The 21,613-nt window shown below is 49.2% G+C and overlaps 1 protein-coding gene across 1 annotated transcript; it reads right to left on the bottom strand.

Annotated features, from left to right (window-relative positions):
- Positions 1–4,428: 4,428 nt before the first annotated feature.
- LOC109749534 (uncharacterized) lies at positions 4,429–5,061 on the bottom strand. Its single transcript, XM_020308481.3, has one exon. It carries the CDS (start codon positions 5,059–5,061, stop codon positions 4,429–4,431), a length of 633 nt encoding a protein of 210 aa, XP_020164070.3.
- Positions 5,062–21,613: the final 16,552 nt, after the last annotated feature.

Raw genomic sequence — 21,613 nt, 5'->3', positions numbered from 1 at the left:
TAATGAGCATCGAGGGTTTTAGGAGGGTCCCCATCTCCATGAGTAGCAAGTAAACCTAATTTTTTTGGTATTTCGTGTTCCATATCCATAACTAAAGAGAGAGAACAACTTAGAACAACAAATAAAAATTACTTAGTGATAAAGCAAACAAGCACACACGAGAATATTCACCCCACGCTATGACTCCCCGGCAACGGCGCCAGAAAAAGGTCTTGATAACCCACAAGTATATGGGATCAATTGTAGCCTCTTTCGATAAGTAAGAGTGTCGAACCCAACGAGGAGCTAAAGGTAGAACAAATATTCCCTCAAGTTCTATCGACCACCGATACAACTCTACGCATTCTTAACGTTCGCTTTACCTAGAACAAGTATGAAACTAGAAGTACTTTGTAGGTGTTGTTGGTAGGTTTGCAAGAAAGTAAAGAGAACGTAAATAAAAAGCTAGGGGCTGTTTAGAAGAAGAAACAACTAAGTTAGTTTTAGTAAAGAGCTTTTTGTCACGAGAAAGTTATTTGTCCCTAGGCAGTCGATAACTAGACTGGTAATCATTATTGCAATTTTATTTGAGGGAGAGGCATAAGCTAACATACTTTCTCTACTTGGATCATATGCACTTATGATTGGAACTCTAGCAAGCATCTGCAACTACTAAAGATCATTAAGGTAAAACCCAACCATAGCATTAATGTATCAAGTCCTCTTTATTCCCATACGCAAACAACCTACTTACTCGGGTATGTGCTTCTGTCACTCACGCCACCCACCATAAGCAAATCATGAACATATTGCAAACCCTACAACGGAGATCCCTCACGCTTGCGCGACACGGAGAGCACCATAGGACATTACCAATAATAAAACATGCACCTCAAACCAACCATGATCATCAATTAACCCATAGGACAAAACGGATCTACTCAAACATCATAGGATGGCCATACATCATTGGGAAATAATATATAGCATTGAGCACCATGTTTAAGTAGAGATTACAGTGGGTAAAAGAGGGGTTACACCGCAGCATAGAGGGGGGAGGAGTTGGTGATGATGGCGGTGAAGTTGTTGATGAAGATTGCAGTGATGATGATGGCCCCGGCGGCGTTCCGGCGCCACCGGAAGAGAGGGGAAGAGGTCCCCCCTTCTTCTTCTTCTTATTCCTTGACCTTCTCCCTAGATGGGAGAAGGGTTTCCCCTCTGGTCCTTGGTCTCCATGGCATGGGAGGGGCGAGAGCCCCTCCGAGATTGGATCTGTCTCTCTGTCTCTCTCTGTTTCTGCGCTCTGGGATTCTGCCCTTTCACCGTTTCTTATATATCCGGAGATCCGTAACTCCGATTGGATTGAAACCTTCGCCCAGATTTTTCTTCAAAAATTAGCTTTCTTGCGGCCAAAGAAGTGCAGCAACCACCTTACAGGGGGCCCACGAGGGTCAGGGGCGCGCCCAGGGGGGCAGGTGCGCCCCCTGCCTCGTGGCCCCCTCGGGCACCTTCTCGCGTTAATTCTTCTTCCCATATTTCACAAATATTCCAAAAATATTCTCCGTCCGTTTTTATCCCGTTTGATATGGGGTTTCTGCGAAACAAAAATATGCAACAAACAGGAACTGGCACTGGGCACTGGATCAATATGTTAGTCCCAAAAATAGTATAAAAAGTTGCCAAAAGTATATGAAAGTTGTATAATATTGGCATGGAACAATCAAAAATTATAGATACGAAAGAGACGTATCAGGGTGATCTTCACGGCTCCATACAATTGGTTGCTCTGCCCATCGCAAGTATCGAGGTACAGCCGGCTCAACTGCACTTACTGCCTGCTTATGAACCTTCTGATCTCGGTTGCACAGACTTGTGGTGAAAACATAATATTGGCCACTATTAAGTTGCTTTGGATTACTCTGATATCCCCACTGTTGTTGTTGATTGCCTTGATTGTTCTACTGGTTAAAGCTGCCCTGATTGCCTTGACCTTGAAATCCAGAGTTTGAACCACCACCTCCAAAGCCAGGCCCGTGTGAACCGGAACCTGACCCGCCATGCGGGCCATTATTGTTATGGTGGTCCTGATGAAAACCGGAATCCTTATATTGCTTCATGATAAAACAATCTCTCCACATATGAGAAGACGGTCTGTCAGGATGATTATGCTTCGGGCAAGGTTGATTCAAGACCCCTCAAGGGAAGACCCCCTCAAGGCCTCCTCACAGAGATGAACTAGTTACCTCTTGTATCGTCCTTGTTGACTTTGGATCGTGTATCTTCTTGTCTTTTGAGGATCTAGCACATGTGTAATCGAATCTTGTTGGTTTGAGTGATTTCTCTCGCGTTTCCCCTCGTGTTCTTCGTGGGATCCACTCCAATCATGAAAGATCAGCCTCTAGGGTTCTACCCTACATCAGGCGGCCTCACCCGAGGCGCTGCTGGAGGGGGCGGCCGAACCCATGACGTCTGGGGCCCCGAAGGGGGCGGCCAGGCCAGAGGGCACAGGGCATGGGGCCAGGGCGCTACTCAGCGAAGGGGGTGGCCTGCCGTTGGTGATGGCAGGGGCGAGCCGCGCCGCTGGAGGCGCCGAAAGCTGCGCGGGGAGGGACGGTACCTGCTGAAAAGGGAACACCAGCTCATCAAAGTACACGTGCTGTGATGTATAAATGCGATGGGACACTGGATCATAGCACCGGTAACCTTTGGTGTTGGGAGGGTAACCGAGAAATATGCAAGGAACCGAACGGGGAGCCAGTTTCTGAGGAGTGGTGGACACGGTGCTAGGATAACAAAGATACCTAAAGATGCGAATGCCATCATAAGATGGGGCCGCACTGAAGAGGAGCTGGTGAGGAGCATAGTTCCAGCGATGGCGGCAGGAGCGAATGTTAATGAGGAGGCTGGCGGTGGCAAGAGCATCCGGCCAGAAACGAGGGGGTACGTTGGAGTGGAAGAGCAACATGTGGACGCAGTCATTAAGAGTGCGAATGACGCGCTCGACGCGACCATTTTGCTGGGATGCATAATGACAAGTGAGGCGAAAGATGGTGCCGTGAGAAGCGAGGAGGTTACGGACGGCGACACTGTCAAACTCTTTTCTGTTGACAGTTTGTAGTGCAAGGATAGGATGACCGAACTGCATGGTGACGTAGGAATAAAAGGCGGTGAGTGTGGCAAGGCGTCGGACTTGCGACGGAGAGGAAAAGTCCACACATAATGAGAGAAATCATCCAATATCACCAAATATTATAGATAGCCCATGTTGCTTGCAACCGGGGACGTCCAAACATCACTATGCAATAATTGAAACGAAAAAAGTGGAAATGTTTGTAGACTCGCTAAAGTGGAACGTGCTTGCCGAGACGGCAAGCCTCACAAGTGTGGTTGTCAACCTTATTACATGAGAAGGAAAAACTCTGAAGAATCTGATGCAAAACTGTGGAGTTGGGATGACCGAGACGAGCGTGCCAAAGGTCGACGCTAGCGGCGAGGGCGGCTGGACGAGTGGTGGTGGTGGCGGAGGGATGCACCGGGTATAGCTCGTCGGCGCTATCACATCGGTGGAGTACCATCCGTGTACGGGCATCCTTGACAGAAAAGCCAACATCGTCAAATTCGACAGTGATAGGATTCTCACGAGCAAGGCGACGAACAAATACAAGATTTGTGACTAAGTCAGGAGAGACAAGAACATTAGACATGTTAATAGGAGTAGAAGTAGATGGAAATGATATATGACCGACATGTGTAATGGGTAAAGATGAACCGTTACCAACGGTGATGCGAGTGGGGGTATGAATGGGAGTGGAAGACATGAGGTTACCGGGATGAGATTTCATATGAGCGGTGGCGCCCAAGTCCATGTACCAGTCCCCGCCGCCACCATAGTTGCTAGGTGACGGAGCCGAGTGCAAGGCGGCGAGGAGGGCGGGATCCCACGGTGGCGGCACCTGGGGCGGGTAGAACCCGCCGTAAGGTGGCGCGGGAGTGGCGTCGTAGCCGCCCATGGCCGGCGATGCAGGGAGGGTAGGGGCGGCATAGGGCGCGGTGCCGGGAGCGGTGAGGTACGCCTGGTGGCTCGCCGGACGGGGCCCAAGGATGCACGGGGCTGGAGGCCGGGGAACCGGCATCGAGTACGCATGGATGACACCCGTCCAAGGGTTGGTTCCGTAGGTCCACGACAGGGAGGGCTGGTGCTGCTGACAAGCCCCCCCCCCGTTGGCCCGCCGCTGCTGCTTGTGCCCGCCACCGCGGTAGTTGCTGCGCCGCCCGCCACCCTGCGGCTGCTGCTGGGGAGTAGCGGGAGGGGCGGCGACCATAGACGGGAGGGGGTAGAACCCCGGGGGCGCTGGGGCGGCGGCTGCTGCCGCGGCGCGGGCGGGGTGGGTTGGGGCTGGGCGCCGCGAGAGATGCCGGCGGCGAGGGTGTGGTGGTGCACGCGCTTCTTCACCCCTTCATCTGACGCTCCTCCAACTGCATGTACGGCGCAAACTTGCGGAAGGAGGGCTCCGACAGCAAGGTGAGGTTGGTGGCGGCGTTGGCAAAATCCTCGTTGAGGCCGGCGGTAAGCATGCTAAGGAGGAGGTCGTCATCAACCTTGGCATTGATGTCACGGAGTTCATCCGATAATGTCTCTAGGCAGCGGCAGTAGTCATCGATGGACTGTTCATCTTGATGACAGTAAAAAAATTCCTGCTGCAGAAAAACGCGACACTGAAGCTTGTTGTTGGTGAAGAGGTCGTTGAGCTTGACCCACACGACATGGGCGTCATCACCATCGCTCACGACCATGTGAAGCAGGTCCTTGGAGATGGTGGTGAAGAACCACCAGATGAGTGTGGCATCGATCGCGGTCCAATCGGAATCGCCCACCATGACGTGAGAGTGGACGGTGCCATCAACACGATCCACGAGATTGTTCTCGCGTAAGAGGAGCGAGAAATAAGTCTTCCACGCAAAGTACATGGAGTCGGTGGCATCGAGGATCACAGGAACGTGGTCATGGATGTTGATGTCGCGGATATCGACGGAGCCCGGCCCGGTGAAGGGGTTGGAGTAGGTTGAGGTGGTGGAGGACATGGTGGCGGCGCGCGTGGAGAATGGGAGGGGCAGCATCTAGGGTGGGGATTGGCGGCTAGGGTTGGGAGGGGAAGGCCGCGACGCGGCAAGGGGTGGCGGCGCGGTGGCTAGGGGAGGGGCGGCTACGAGGAGAGGAGCAGCGGCGTGGGAGGGAGAAGGCGGCGGCGGTTTGGGGTGGCGGGAGGTGGCGGCGGCTAGGGTTGCGGAAGCGGGTTTAGGCAGGGATCGATGCGGTATCTGATACCATGTAAGTTTGGGAGAGAGGGATTGTGTGCATCGATATACTCATTGATCGTGCACTAGGCACATATATAGGTACAAGGGGTGCGACCGGTGTCTTCTCTCCCAAGATACAAGTAGATACAGGGGGAGAGAGACACTACAGGTGCGGCATACAAAACCCGGACCTACATATGTATATACATGTTCAACATGGAGACACCACATCGAGCCCTAGAACCTTCGCCCGAAGCTTCGTGGAGCCAGCTCTGCTCCAGCTGGACGTCACCGATGCTAGCAGAAACCCCGGTCGTCCCGAGGAGGCTTTCGAGTTCGCCGCCTCTCTCCGCACCTCGTACTGTCGTCCCCGAGCTCGGGAGGCCACGCTAGCGAGCGCACACTCAAAGTCCGGGCCAGGCGCACCGTACTTCCTCAACTCCGGCGACGCCCTTCCCTCTATTCCGCGGGGAGCATCTCCCATCCGTCTGGTCTCCCTCTGACGGCCGAGATTAGATCGACCAGTTTTTTTTATTTTACCGAAACGTTTTCCTTTTAAGTTGTGGCCGTTCACCGTTTAGACCTTCCAGCAGTCACGTAAGAGCCATTAGTAACTCGCCATGTGGCAATTCGCTACAGTAGCCTCTGCAGCAGTAAAAAAGAAGAGAGTTCTTTTTGTCTTTTTACAGATTTTCACCTAATTGCAATTAGCTATATCTTGAGATCCGTAACTCCAAATTCATCGATTCTTTTTTCCTGTGTATTGGTAGAGACCAGGAGAATATTGTAGTACCAAAATTTCACATTTTTGAACTGTTTCAATTTGAATTTAACCTTCCGGAGGTCATATCTTTCAAACCGTTGATCCAAATTAGTTGATTCTTTTTGCATTGTGATCCTACTAGTATGTAGATAAGATATACCTACTGATATGCTCTATTATTTAAGTTTTTAGTTGAATTCATTTCTATTTACTTTATTGTGGCATTATGTGAGTACGGTTTATTTATCGGTGCCTTCGTTAATTGTATAGATTGTCCGGAGTGTGAAGCGGATCAGAATTAAGCGTTAGAGTACTTCAGCACCGTTCAAGGCAAGTTGCACCTTTTTATTATCCTCATATTATATTCTGATATGCATGTGTGGTTTTATGCTGTGATATATGTTTGGCCTGATATGTGTATCCTGTGTTGTCATGTTTTGGAATTGATTGTGTTATGTGATGGCGTGATCAACTTGCTATGGTAGACGTGGGCATGTGTCGAGTGATCCATGAAAGTGGTGAGTGTTTATAACCATAGGCTCGGGATTATTAACCAAGTGAATGTGTCACTCGCAGAGCGCTCTATTGTCCTTAGAGAATGCGCCATTGACAGAGCGCACTTGAGGCGAGGTATAGTTTTCGGAACTTAAATCAGGTGAATGCGTCATTGGCAGAGTGCTCTATGGTCCTATAGAATGCGCCACTGACAGAGCGCACTTGAGAGACTTCTGAAGTTCTTGTCATGTTTACTTAGAATCTTTGGGGTTATCTTGGGCGAATAAAATTAGAGGCGGACATTCTTCTCCAAACTAACTTGAGTGTTTTGTTTGTCATACTTTACTTGTGGATGTAGGTTTGCTATATCATATTGTGTGATTTGCCAATACATTCAATGTATTGACCCTTGTGGCTGCAACTTATCATGTTGCAGGATTTTCAGACGATCAGTGAGATACAATAGGGTCGCGAGTCTTCACTCAACATTTTCGCCAGTGGGCATTAATGGGATTCGTCGTTTACTTATGCTACATTTCTGCTATTATTATTTAATAAAGCTAGTTTTGTGCTACTCAGTTTGTAATACTTTATAAATTCTGGACCATACGTTGTAGTAAATGATGCACTTGTTACTTTGATATTCATATGTACTGTGTGTGCTAGCAAATTGATCCAGGGACTAGCACAGTGAGCACAGAGATATCGAATCTTATCGGGTCGTTACAGCATGCATTGCCGATATTAATACGTTGGTAAAGACAAATTCTTGAGGAAAACAAGTCCATGAATTGAGTACAAAGGGGACCAATAAACTAGGATGGAGGGAGTACTACTAGTACTAAACCGGAAGGAGGGAGTAGATACGTACTAATTGGTGCCCGGAGCCTTGGCCAATGGTTCTTGTTACTCCATCCTTTCCGATTTATAGGGCTTAATTTGAAAATATCTTCAACAAAGGTAGATGATGAATGGTGGAATTAATTCTGCAGTTTGCAAAAGTACTTAATTACTACTCTCATTTTTCTCAAAATTATGTGTATACCAATGCATTAATTACACCACATGCATGCATGGCCACTTAATGACCAGGAACTTCTACATGCATTGGTGAGTTTTTTCTTCATCCTTGCATGCAGTGATTTGATACACCTTGAAATTTGAACATGTGAAGATAAGTACTACTACCTCCGTCTAAGTCACTTTAGGTTGTGCACCGTGACCAAGGCAAAGGAAAAGATGGGATATTTTAATGCTTATTTGCTAATTAATAGCATTGCATGCAATGAACTGACCACTTCATGTCGTGTTTGAAAGTCTCAAGTCATTGACGTCATACACGCCCCACATCTCTTATTGGTTGATTCCTTTATTTATCACAAGAAACAAGAAATGAGGTGAAAGTTAGTGCACCACGTCGAAGTGTTTTGGGATTATTTGGTTTTCATAAGATGACTTATACACCTAGACGGAGGGAGTACTAGAATTGAGACTTATAAAATGGAAAAACAAACTTTTTAGGACGAGTCCTATAAACTGGAAAGGAGGGAGTATTGGACAGGATGCGCGTAGAGGCATTTTGTTCCGTTTACTCATGCGTACATCATTGACCTTCAAATGGAGATCACAGTATCACCAATTCACTATCCCATTCAGAAACAAGTGATAGATCAATGATTCAATGACCTTCTCTTTTCAACGACCAAGTATTAGCATGGAAATACGAGCATCATATAACAAACTCCCTCTATTCCGTTTTATAGTGCGCATAAGCTTTTGGCCAAAATCCCATAATGTACTACGTGGACGCAGTTTAAGACGGCATTACCCCTTGCTGAAATGATGGATGTTAGAGCGGGTAGGGCACATAGGAATGAGACAAACCTGCACACAGGTTTATTTTGGTCGATAACACAACAAACAACTCATGCCTCATAAGATCATTTTGCATGGAAATACTACTACTTCTCGGTCGTCAGATCTCGTTTTTCTTCCTTTCACCGACACGTGGGACATCCAGCATCCGGGTCCATGTTTCATGCAAGAAAATAGAGATAAGTACAAGTGAGACTCAGGAACGGTCATACACGTAGGGGGAGTGCGTGCAGGGGCCGCGGTAATATGACTAAATGAGCAGTCAAATCACACAGTAAGTTGGTTGGACAAAGCAACCGTCATTTCACTCTTCAATGACATGTACACAATATAAAAAAGGTTGATGTGGAGAGAAAAAGAAAACTGCTCCACTATGCAAGAGCCTAAGCTACAAGCATGCTTGCTTGGGTTGCTCTCTTCACACTCTCTCACAAAGAACGACGGTGGCCACACCACTGGTCACAGATCCGACCCGATCCCGCCACCGGGGGAAGGGGAGGATGTTCTGTGTAGACGCGGTCGGCAGCGACGAGGCAGAAGAGCCACTGTCGGTGCTTCCCGATTGGGGGTCCCCGTGGAATGGGCTGATGCGGCCTCCCACCGCCCTTCTAGCGACACCCCAACGTCCCAGATACAACTTCCTTTTGGAGCAGGCTTGCTCCACTGCCGCAGCTCCCCACGTAGCTCCATCTCCATGTGGATCTTTCTCTACTTCTACCGGCTTCTGTTTGTGATGAGTTTATGTCTCATGAAACTAGTGCCACTACTATTATTCTAATCACACTTTTTCAATACCTTTGCCAACAGGGATGCTCAACTCGATTTTAGTGGAACTGCACAAAAGCATTGTGACGCCCGGATAATTAAGCTACAGTAATCCCCTGCTAATGATGTCAGGTCATCATTCTTACTGTTGCTAATCCTCATTTGATCCAAAGCATAATTTCAATTCAACTCAAATTAAAGTCCAAAATTCAAGTTTGTCAAACATGCAAAATAAAATGTTCAAAGTGTGGAAAATATTCCATAACTAATTATGGTGGTGACCCAACACTTTTGTAAAGTGTTTAAATCCCCTTTTGTGAATATAACAGTGGCTTAAACCATCATTTAAATGCCTTTCCATTTGTCAAAAAATTCAAACAAACTAAAAAGCCTCCCAAACTTTTTGTGGCAGTGCTAGTAAATGCAAGGTATTTATCTGGCCAAGTCCCACTTTGTAAAAAATACATTTGCTAGCTAAAAGAAAATGGAAAAAGAAAATAAAATGCAAAAGGAAAAAGAGTTAAGGTCCCTGCTCCCCTGGGCCTAGCCCATCTGGGTCGGCCCAGCGGCCCACCTCCTCCCCGAGTCGCCTCCCTCCCCTGTTCCACCGACCGAGCGCGCGCCCGAACGGGCTTCGCCGGACCTCCTCGCCGCCACCGACGAGAGGATAAGGCCTCCAACGCCCCGCCTCCTCGGCCTCCCCACTGCCACCTCTCCCACTTGTTCCTCCCCAGCCACTCGCCCTCCTCTTGCCCTCTCCCCTCCACTCCTCCATATCCACCGAACAATGCCGTCGTCGTCACTTCATCGTGGTCATGGCCAACGCCCTCCCTGGGCCTCGTCGAGCCGTTCTACGGCCTCCCCGGCGTCGCCCTCGTCCTTCTCACGCCCGAGGCCGACCGGTGAAGCTGTGCAGCGACGCCTACGCCGTCTTCTTCATCCCCAGTGCCGACCTCTGACGCCCTGATTCGCTCCGTCCGTTGCGACCGTCCTGCTGCTCCTAATCCGTCGCCGGCCTTTCATGTGCCTCTAGGTGAGCAAACCTCACCTCGCCTTTCGATTCCTCCATCTTAGACGCCATAGCCGCCGTCCCCGAGTTCATCTGATCCTCCTGTGTATGCATACGCGTACGTGCATGCGTGATGTGCTGCTCATGCGCCCTGCTTGCTGCTACGCCGTCGCTGCTGGTGCTAGTGCTGCTGCCGCCTATCGCCGCAGTCGTCTGCTACTTCTCCTGCCTGCTGGTCGCCGCGCCGCTTGTCGCCGTTGTTTTGTTGTGCCCGCCATCGTGCCCCCGCTCGCCACCAAGCGCCGCACCCTGTCCCGCACACCTGCCGCCCCGCGCCCCGCCGACGGCCGCCCTCGCCCGGGCTCGCCGGCTCCACTGCCGCCGCCTCCCTTGCATTGCTCGCCCGCGGCGCCCGGCAGACTTCCCCGTCGCCCGGCGGCCTCGCCATGCGCCCGGTCGGGTTTTGCCTCGCACGCGCCCGTCGGGCACCGATGCACCTGTTAGCACCGCCCGTTTTGCCCCAGTGGCCGACTGGCCTATGGGCCCCACGCCCTAAAAAATATAATAAAAATAATTAACTTAATTAAATTGGTTTAATGAAGTTTAACTAGAATTAATTAGCTTAATCACCTCGTTTAGTTAACTAAACTGTTAGACTAGCTTAATTAGTCAATGACAGGGGGCCCCACCCCCTGTTGACCAGTCAAACGTTGACTGGTCAACTGGGACCCCCTGGACCCACATGTCACCCTTTGGTACACCTCTGTGTACACAGATGTGGGTGCACATAGCATTTTAGCTATTTAATTTCGAATTAATAACAAATTCAGAATATTGTTTAAATCTTTGAAAAATCATAGAAAATAATCCCTAACTCGGATGAAAAAGTTTTATACATGAAAGTTGCTCAGGACAACGAGACGAATCCGAATACGCGGTCTGTTTGTCTGCCATGTGTCCCTAGCATAGCGAACCTGCAACCGTCCCCCTCCTTTTCGTCTGTGCGAAAATGCCTAACTCCGGGAAAACTTTCCCGGATGTTATTCCCCTTCGCCGGTATGACGTAGTACAGCGTTAGAACATGCCTAGTGCTGCTTATTGTCATGTCATGCATCTGTGTGCCTTATATTTACTGTTTCTTCCCCCTCTTCTTCTTCGGTAGACCCAGAGACCACTGCTGATGCCCATGTGATCGACTATGTCGACGACGACCCTTCTTCCCTTTCAGCGGAGTTTCCAGGCAAGCACCGCCTTTGATCATCGCGATATCGCCCATTCCATTCTCTCATGCTTGCATTAGATTTTGCTACTGTAATTGATTGCTCCTATTCTGATGCATAGCCTGCTTTTGTAACCTGCTCATTGTACCTTACCTGCTTATCCTAACCTGCTTAGGATAGGTTGGTTAGAGATCCATCAGTGACCCCCACCTTGTCCTTGTTGCCCCTGCTTCATCATCGACGCGTCGATCAGCGTGATCGACGACCAGAGCCCGACACCTCACATCACATCACGCCCCTTTTTGTTGCACGACTCTGCAGAGTTACCAACGAGTGCCGAGGGTGGAACCTCATACATCACTCCTGATGAGATCTCTATAGTGTAGCTATTCGGTCGTGGTCAACGAGGGTGGTTCCTCCTTCACCATTCCCGGTACAGCTCTGTTGTGCAACACCTCAAGTGTGAACCTTGAGGGTGGTTCCTCTTACGTTCACCTTGATGATTACATCGAGTGGAATCCTAAGAGGGTGATTCCTTGGGGTTTCCCCTTGATGTTTGAACACACGGTTACCTTGACTTTACTTGAGACCTTTGTGAAAGTCGGGCGGGCCCGGAGAGCACCCGCAAGTTGGATACGAGGCACGACCGGGCAGGCGGGCTGCCCCCGAGTGGGCTGGGCTAGCCCATGCCGTATTTCCTCGAGACGGGGCGACGGGGTCACATTATTGTGAGTCTCTGCTCGTCTCCGTGAGCCCCCAATGCACTAACAGGTTTGGGTATTTGTTCTGAGTTGGCCTTTACGCACTAACCACCACGCGAGAATAGTTATGGGCCTCGACGTCGCAGTATCAGCCGAAGCTTTGTCAGACGTCCAGTTCAGTATTGCGGCACGGCTGGGCCGGCTCCGCAGAGGTGGTGCCTAGGTCCGCCCTGCACGTAACGACCCGGAGTGCAACGGGCGATGGGCCCAGACCCCTGAGTGCTTAGGATGTAGATCGGCGCGGACCTCTCTACTGACCCTAGGTAGGGCTACGACGTGTTGATCTTCTGAGGCCGGGCATGACCCAGGAAAGTGTGTCCGGCCAGAGTGATTGACCGTGTTGGGTAACGTGGTGCACCCCTGCAGGGAAGATTATCTATTAACAGTCGTGTCCACGGTAACAGACGTTCAGACTTATATCCTGATTTATTACAACTAGAAATGGATACTTGAGATATGTGGCTCCAGGATTGCTATCTCGCAGGGAGTCGAGGAAGGGTCTCTAGGCATTAATACTACAACATGTTTGCTAAATATAAACCGCTACTCTATACTCTTCTATATGCTGCAAGATGCTTGGAGCTGCTTGAAGATGCTAGTCTTTGATAGGCTAGGCCTTCCCCTCTATTCTGGCATTCTGCAGTTCAGTCCACCGATACAGTCCTTCCATTTGATACCAATGCATACTTAGTATAGATCTGGTGCTTGCGAGTACTTTGGATGAGTACTCATGGTTGCTTTGCTACCCCTTTTCCCCCTTCCTTCTTCTTTCCAGTTGATGCAACCAGATGGTGGATCCATGGAGCCAAATGCCACCACCGACGGATACTACTACATGGAGGCCGCCGAAGACCAGGAGTAGTTAGGAGGTCACAGGCAGGAGGCCTTGCCTCTTCGATCGTTGTTCCTTTTGTGTTTGCCTTCTTAAGGCAGTCTTGTCTAACTTATGTATGTACTCTGATATTGTTGCTTTCGCTGACTCTTGTGTTTCGAGCTTTTGTGTTCGAGCCCTCGAGGCCCCTGGCTTGTAATATGAAGCTTGTATTATTGTATTTGTGTCTAGAGTTGTGTTGTGATATCTTCTCGTGAGTCCCTGATCTTGATCGTACACATTTGCGTGTATGATTAGTGTACAGTGGAGTCGGGGGCGTCACAAGTTGGTATCAGAGCCGACTGCCTATAGGGTCCCCCTTTCCAACTCCTTGGCCGAAGTCGAGTCTAGTCTTTGAAAACTGTTTTACTAACATGGTTGTGTGGCTTATCGGCCCACGTCGCCATTGGGTGGTTTTAGGATCTTTTACCCTCGTCTATACTCTGGGACTCTGATCTCTCCTCTATTCGGGTTAAATGATTTTGCTAACTCTAACATTAGGATCTCATGATCACATCCATTCGGAGGTTTGTGTTGCCCCTTTCTCGAATTGTGGGCCAAGATCGGCTTCTCAATATTCACTGACCACAGGATCCTTTTATCGAGGGCACCCTGCGTCGTCACTTGCAAATCCCTCGCTCCAAAGGTTTTCTCCGACATCGATGTAGCCTTTGCTATGTCCCGTTGTGTTATCCCACCATCGCGTGCATGTGTGCCACCTAGTATGTTTAGGATGTTTCTCTTGTCCGTGCTCATACGAAAAACGTGTAATTGGCTTTGTATATGTATCGGTATGTCTCCAATGACTACTGCTTTGTACATACTGCGCCTTTGCTCATTGATCTGATTACACCATGAATGACTCCATACACTTGTTCCACCCCTTTCTAAACTATGCCCTGTTGCATTTAAGCAAGATGGTTAGACCCGCTGGTCGTAGTCGTGGTGGCGAAAATCCACCACCTCCCGAATACATGGCCGGTATGATCCAACAGTTTGTACTCAACCGCTGCCAGTACATGGAAGGAGTCATGGCTCAGTTTTCGCATCCCAATATGAATCGGCAACCATCCCCAGTGACACTGCAAGACTTTGCTCGTCTCAACCCTGTCATCTACGTAGCTCCACTCAGCCCTTTGATGGTGATGACGGGCTCCGTGACCTCCCGTTCGAGTTGGAGTCTGCTGATGTAGCCCCTGCCAACTATGTCACCTTCACGGCTTATTGCCTGAAAGGTCCGCTGCTCTTTGGTGGGACAGCCACAGGCGTTCCTTACCTGTTGGAACCGTCATCACTTGGCGGAATCCCAAGCTGCATTCTGCGAGCTAATGTCGAACCACCAATGTCCCCGTTGAAATTGAAAGGTCGGAAATCCATGTTTCCCCCTTGTTCTGAAGTCATCCAATATCGACCTCATTCTGGGAATGGAATAGTTGAAAGCACATACCGCTTCTATCATTTGCGCCACAAAAATCATCCATCTACTACATCCTTCAAGTGAGATAGTAAGCTACCGTACTTATCTTGTTTGAAATGTCGAATCATAGATTTACTCCTTGAATGCATGAAACGCTTCGCCTTATGTGAGAATTGAAAACGCTCCAGCCGTTTGTGAATTCTCAGATGTCTTCCCAGATGAACTACCCAGTCAATGACCTTGAACTTGCCGCGGACAAATTTGCACTAAAGTTGTGATGGCATTATCTTCGTGGTAATCGTTGCGAGATCTTCACCGATCATCAAAGTCTGGAGTAATTGTTTACTCAGCTAGATCAGGATCTCCGTCAACAGTGATGTATGGAATCAATTGCAGACTATGACTATGGTATTTCCTATACCCCCAGCAAGGCCAATATCATGGCCAATGCCCTGAGTCGCAGGTCTTATTGCAACAACCCCATGGTTCATAAAGCTCAACCCTGCACGACGATCTCACTTACAGAGAGCATCCGGTCCGCGTTCTCGATCAAGTTGAACGTCGCACCCATCTGAGGGCTATCAAATTCTTAAAGTCCAGTGGTCAAATCATTCTGAAGATGAAGCCACTTGGGAACGTGAGGATCGTCTTCGAGATGAATACCCCGTTTTATCTCCTTCTACCTCCTAAATCTCGGGACGAGATTTCTTGTAGTTGAGGAGAATTGTGACGCCCAGATAATTAAGCTACAGTAATCCCCTGCTAATGATGCCAGGTCATCGTTCTTACTGTTTCTAATCCTCATTTGATCCGAAGCATAATTCAAATTCAATTCAAATTAAAGTCCAAAATTCAAGTTTGTCAAACATGCAAAATAAAATGTTCAAAGTGTGGAAAATATTCCATAACTAATTATGGTGGTGACCCAACATTTTTGTAAAGTGTTTAAATCCCCTTTTGTGAATATCAGAGTGGCTTAAACAATCATTTAAATGCATTTCCATTTATGAAAAAAATTCAAACAAACTCGAAAGCCTAACAATTTTTTTGTGGCGGTGCTAGTAAATGCAAGGTATTTATCTGGCCAGGTCCCACTTTGTACAAAATACATTTGCTAGCTGAAAGAAAATGGAAAAAGAAAAGAAAATGCAAAAGGAAAAAGAGATAAGGCCCCTGCTCCCCTGGGCCTAGCCCACCTGGGTCGGCCCAGCGGCCCACCTCCTCCTCGGGTCACCTCCCTCCTCTGTTCCACCGACCGAGCTCGCGCCCGAGGGCGCTCCGTCGGACCACCTCGCCGCCCCCGCCGAGAGGATAAGGCCTCCAACGCCCCGCCTCCTCGGCTTCCCCCTGCCACCTCTCCCACTTGTTCCTCCCCACCCACTCGCCCTCCTCTTGCTCTCTCCCCTCCCCTCCTCCAGATCCACCGAACACTGTCGTCGTCGTCGCTTCATCATGGCCGCGGCCAACGCCCTCCCTGGGCCTCGTCGAGCCCTTCTACGGCCTCCCTAGCGTCCCCCTCGTCCTGCTCATGCCCGAGGCCGACCGGTGAAGCTGCGCAGCGACGCCTACGCCGTTTTCTTCATCCCCAGTGCCGACCTCCGACGCCTCGATCCACTCCGTCCGCTGCGACCATCATGCTGCTCCTAATCCGTCGCTGGCCTTTGATGTGCCTCTAGGTGAGCAACCCTCGTCTCGCCTTTCGATTCCTCCGTCGTAGACGCCGTATCCGCCGTCCCAGAGTTCGTCCGAGCCTCCCGTGTACGCATACGCGTACGTGCATGCGTGATGTGCTGCTCCTGCGCCCTGCTTGCTGCTACGCCGTCGCTGCTGCTACTGCCTATTGCCGCAGTCCTCTGTTACTTCTCCTGCCTGCTGGCCGCCGCGCCACTCGTCGCCGTTGTTTTGCCGCGCCCGGCGTCGTGCCCCCGCTCGCCACCTAGCGCTGCTCCCCGCCCTGCCCACCTGCCGCTCTGCGCCCCGCCGTCGGCCGCCCTCGCCCCGGCTCGCCGGCTCCACTGTCGTCGCCTCCCCTGCACTGCTCACCCGCGGCGCCCGATGGACTTCCCCGTCGCACGGCGGCCTCGCCATGCGCCCGGGTAGGTTTTGCCTCGCACGCGCCCGTCGGGCGCCGATGCACCTGTTAGCACCGTCCGTTTGGCCCGAGTGACCCACTGGCCTACGGGCCCCACGCCCTAAAAAAAGATAAAAAATTATAATAAAAATATTTAACTTAATTAAATTGGTTTAATTAAGTTTAACTAGAATTAATTAGCTTAATCACCACGTTTAGTTAACTAAACTGTTAGACTAGCTTAATTAGTCAATGACAGGGGGCCCCGCCCCCTGTAGACTAGTCAAACATTGACTGGTCAACTGGGACCCCCTGGACCCGCATGTCACCCTCTGGTACACCTCTGTGTACACAGATCTGGGTGCACATAGCCTTTTAGCTATTTAATTTAGAATTAATAACAAATTCAGAATATTGTTTAAATATTTGAAAAATCATAGGAAAAAATCCGTAACTCGGATGGAAAAGTTTATACATGAAAGTTGCTCATGACAACGAGGCGAATCCGAAAACGCGGTCTGTTTGTCGGGCATACGTCCCTAGCAAACCTGCAACTGTCCCCCTCCTTTTCGTTTGTTCGAAAATGCCTAACTCCGGGAAAACTTTCCCGGATGTTATTCCCCTTCGCCGGTATCACGTAGTACTGCGTTAGAACACGCCTAGTGCTGCTTATTGTCATGTCATGCATGTGTGTGCCTTATATTTACTGTTTCTTCCCCCACTTCTTCTTTGGTAGACCCCGAGACCGTTGCTGACGCCCCTGTGATCGACTACGTCGACGACGAACCTTCTTCCCTTTCAGCGGAGCTTCCAGGCAGGCCCCCCTTTGATCATCCTGATATCGCCCATTCCATTCTCTCATGCTTGCATTAGATTTTTCTACTATAATTGATTGCTCCTATTCTAATGCATAGCCTGCTTTTGTAACCTGCTCATTGTACCTTACCTGCTTATCCTAAACTGCTTAGTATAGGTTGGTTAGAGATCCATCAGTGACCCCCACCTTGTCCTTGTTGCCCCTGCTTCATAATCGACGACTCGATCAATGTGATCGACGACCAGAGCCCGACATGTCACATCACATCACGCCCCTTTTTGTTGCACGACTCTGCAGAGTTACCATGAGTGCCGAGGGTGGAACCTCATACATCACTCCTGATGAGATCTCTGTAGTGTAGCTATTCGGTCGTGGTCAACGAGGGTGGTTCCTCCTTCACCATTCTCGATACGGCTCTGTTGTGCAACATCTCAAGTGTGAACCTCGAGGGTGGTTCCTCTTAGGTTCACCTTGATGATTACATTGAGTGGAATCCTCCGAGGGTGATTCCTTGGGTTTTCCCCTTGATGTTTGAACACACGGTTACCTTGACTTTACTTGAGACCTTTGTGAAAGTCGGCCAGGCCCAGAGAGCACCCGCAAGATGGATACGAGGCACGGCCGGGTAGGCGGGCCGCCCCCGAGTGGGCTGGGCTAGTCCTTGCCGTATTTCCTCGAGACGGGGTGACGGGGTCACATTATCGTGAGTCTCTACTCGTCTCCGCGAGCCCCCAATGCACTAACAGGTTTGGGTATTTGTTCTGAGTTGGCCTTTGGCCTTTACGCACTAACCACCATGCGAGAATAGTTATGGGCCTGACGTCGCAGTATCAGCCGAAGCTTTCTCAGACATCTAGTTCAGCATTTTGGCACGGCTGGGCCGGCACCCCAGAGGTGGTGCCTAGGTCCGCCCTGCACGTAACGACCCAGAGTGCAACGGGCGATGGGCCCAGACCCCGGAGTGCTTAGGATGTAGACTGGTGGGGACCTCTCTGCTGAGCCTAAGTAGGGCTATGATGTGTTGATCTTCCGAGACCGGGCATGACCCAGGAAAGTGTGTCCGGCCAGAGTGATCGAGCGTGTTGGGTAACATGGTGCACCCGTGCAGGGAAGGTTATCTATTAATAGTCGTGTCCACGGTAACGGACGTTCAGACTTATATCCTGATCTATTACAACTATAAATGGATACTTGAGATATGTGGCTCCGGGATTGCTTTCTCGCAGGGAGTCGAGGAAGGATCTCTGGGCATTAATACTACAACATGTTTGCTAAATATAAACCGCTACTCTATACTCTTGTATATGCTGCAAGATGCTTGGAGCTGCCGAAGATGCTAGTCTTTGATAGGCTAGGCCTTCCTCTCTATTCTAGCGTTCTGCAATTCAGTCCACAGATACAACCCTTCCATTTGATACCAATGCATACTTAGTATAGATCTGATGCTTGCAAGTACTTTGGATGAGTACTCATGGTTGCTTTGCTACCCCTTTTCCCCGTTCCTTTTTCTTTCCGGTTGATGCAACCAAATGGTGGATCCATGGAGCCAGATGCCACCGCCAACAAATACTACTACATGGAGGCCGCCGAAGACCAAGAGTAGTTAGGAGGTCCCAGGCAGGAGGCCTTGCCTCTTCGATCGTTGTTCCTTTTGTGTTTGCCCTCTTAAGGCAGTCTTGCCTAACTTATATCTGTACTCAGATATTGTGGCTTCCGCTGACTCTTGTGTTTTGAGCTTCTGTATTCGAGCCCTCGAGGCACCTGGATTGTAATATGAAGCTTGTATTATTTTATTTGTGTTTAGAGTTGTGTTGTGATATCTTCCCGTGAGTCCCTGATCTTGATCGTACACATTTGCGTGTATGATTAGTGTACGGTCAAATCGGGGGCGTCACAAGCAGCATATGATCCGAGGGTGCCATGCTTCTTTCCTTGGCAGGTTCTACCTAGCCAGGAAATTAAATCTTGTTTATGGTTTAAGCATCAGGGACTGCATCAATCGTTTTTTCTTTATTTGTACACTCTCACAACTTTTGTCTTTAGTTATGAAGTAAATACTGGCTATGATCTGTGAATCATTGCGATGCATCAGCATGCGTGTTAGTTTTCCTTTGTATTTGATGGAATGTTGTAATGGGGCAACCTTGGAGTCAGGATACATATACGAAACAAAATCTGAAAGCTTCGTAGCATTGTAGTAGTCCCTCCGGTCATTTTTTGTATGCGTATAAGAAAATCTCACTTTTCCCGCAATGGTCTGCGCCTTAGCATCTTTGTGATGCTCTTTCCAATAGTACTACCGCACACACAGCCACAATAATTCCCATCTCTCTCCCATATTCCTTATCCCTTCCTAAGAGCAAGTATAATAAGGTGGCGTAGGCGGGCTGCAAGCCTTTAAATATTGTATCTTTGCTGAGTTGGATGAGAGAGAAGAGGAGAGAGAAGAGAAGAGGGTTCTAGATTTACAACTGGCTATAGCACGGGCTCCAAGAAGCTACTACCTCCATAATATGAATCCAATGATATACTTTTTGTTAACATGCACTAACAATTTGTCAGTTAAATCTTTGGTCAAAATTTAGCATAAATTACATAGGGGACTAATAAACCAGGACATATGTAGTATGTGAGAGTGTATGGTGGGTCATGTGGTAAAAAAATAGTAGTACTTTCTTGTAGAACATTACTATACATGCTAACTATTACATTGGCTATAGATCACAGGGCAACATGTTAGCCATCAACAGAGGAAGAGAGAGAGTCGCTCGCATGCATGCAAAACCGGAGAGAGAGAGAGAGAGAGTTGCATGTAGATAGATCTAGTGATCCCGCATACACAAAGATGGAGAGAGGAGTAACTGCGCGTGATAATTGAGGTCTGCAGGTTGAGGCAATACTTTGCAAGCGTGTAACTACCCAGCATCTCCTCCATAGCAAATCCGGGGGCAAAATAGTATATACACTTTGGTGTATAGTAACTTTTTCATGGCATGCGGGCTACTACGTACTACTGTAGTACTACTACAATTTGTTTGTTAAACGCAAAGAAAAAAGGACTGGAGGTGTCGCACGATGTCCAAGGAATATGGTGATAGTGTGAGGTGGGCCATGTACTTACTGGGCTGCTGTGTTTCGTACTCCTCCAATGTAAGACTAGAGAAAGTTAGTTTTGTCACAGAATAAATAAATAAGATTGCACACGCTCTACGTGCTCTACCATCACTGTAATAATGACCAATGAGCCATCAAATCACATAGACCTGACAGTAAGTTGGACGGAAGGAGCAACCATCACTCTTCGTTGAATCCGCTTCTCCCTCATGGAGTACAGTATTCTTTTGGAAACCAACATTTCGTTTCGCTCGATCGTGCCATCGAGCAAGACCAACATTGAAATCACGTCTGTCACGTTCGTATCTCACCCGACACAAGCCTCCGCCCCACACGATCACTCGGCATGCCACTCACCGCAAACCGATGGTACGCAAACTTTCCTGCTTGCTTGTCGATGGATCGCGCCATGGAGTACTAGTACTACTGGAAGAGATATACGAGGAGGGGGAGGACACTAGCTGTAGCACGGACTCCCAAGAACTTTTTACATGCATGTTGTAGCCGGTCATTGTGTCGTTCGAACACGGAGCAGTCGCGTGCACGAGGAAGCGGCGCGGGTGGCGCTCTCTCGGTCAGTGCGTTGCTTCAATGCCGGTGCTAGTAAGAGGTCGCGCCCGCTCTGGCCGGGCATGAATGCGGCAATGACCGTTTTGGGTGGGAAGCGCGCGCAGGTGATGAAGATGGTTCAGGTTGGCCAGGGCGGTCAGGAGCGGGCCTGGCAGTGGTCCGAATACTGCTGCGTAATTAATAACGTAAATAATGTGCCAGTTGTAACAAATATGATTGGAGATGGAGATAAAGTAAGAGTTTTACGTAAGCACGGATATGTATGTCTATGTGTGTGCGTGCACACACACATAGTGACGACTCTTGCGACTACTCGTACACATCATCGGTGTCTCATTCTCCCTACACACACACAAACGTAGTACCGCCTCATTTTGTTCCTAGGATAGGAATATCATATGAGTGGGAACAATATGAAGTGAGATAAATGGACTGGTACTTACAAGAAGAAATGTACATGCACTCACTCTGCCTCCGACGTACCCGAGAGTACACGATGGAGCACATTTGTACACGAGGAGGCAGCTTACGTAATAATTTGACCCTTCAATTTGTTCACTTAATAATGGAGGTTGGGGACCACGCGTG

Source organism: Aegilops tauschii, chromosome 5, assembly GCF_002575655.3.
Source record: "Aegilops tauschii subsp. strangulata cultivar AL8/78 chromosome 5, Aet v6.0, whole genome shotgun sequence".
Classification (NCBI taxonomy): domain Eukaryota; kingdom Viridiplantae; phylum Streptophyta; class Magnoliopsida; order Poales; family Poaceae; genus Aegilops; species Aegilops tauschii.
The sequence above is the reverse complement of the archived record's forward strand: the minus strand, read 5'-3'. Positions and strand labels throughout refer to the sequence as shown.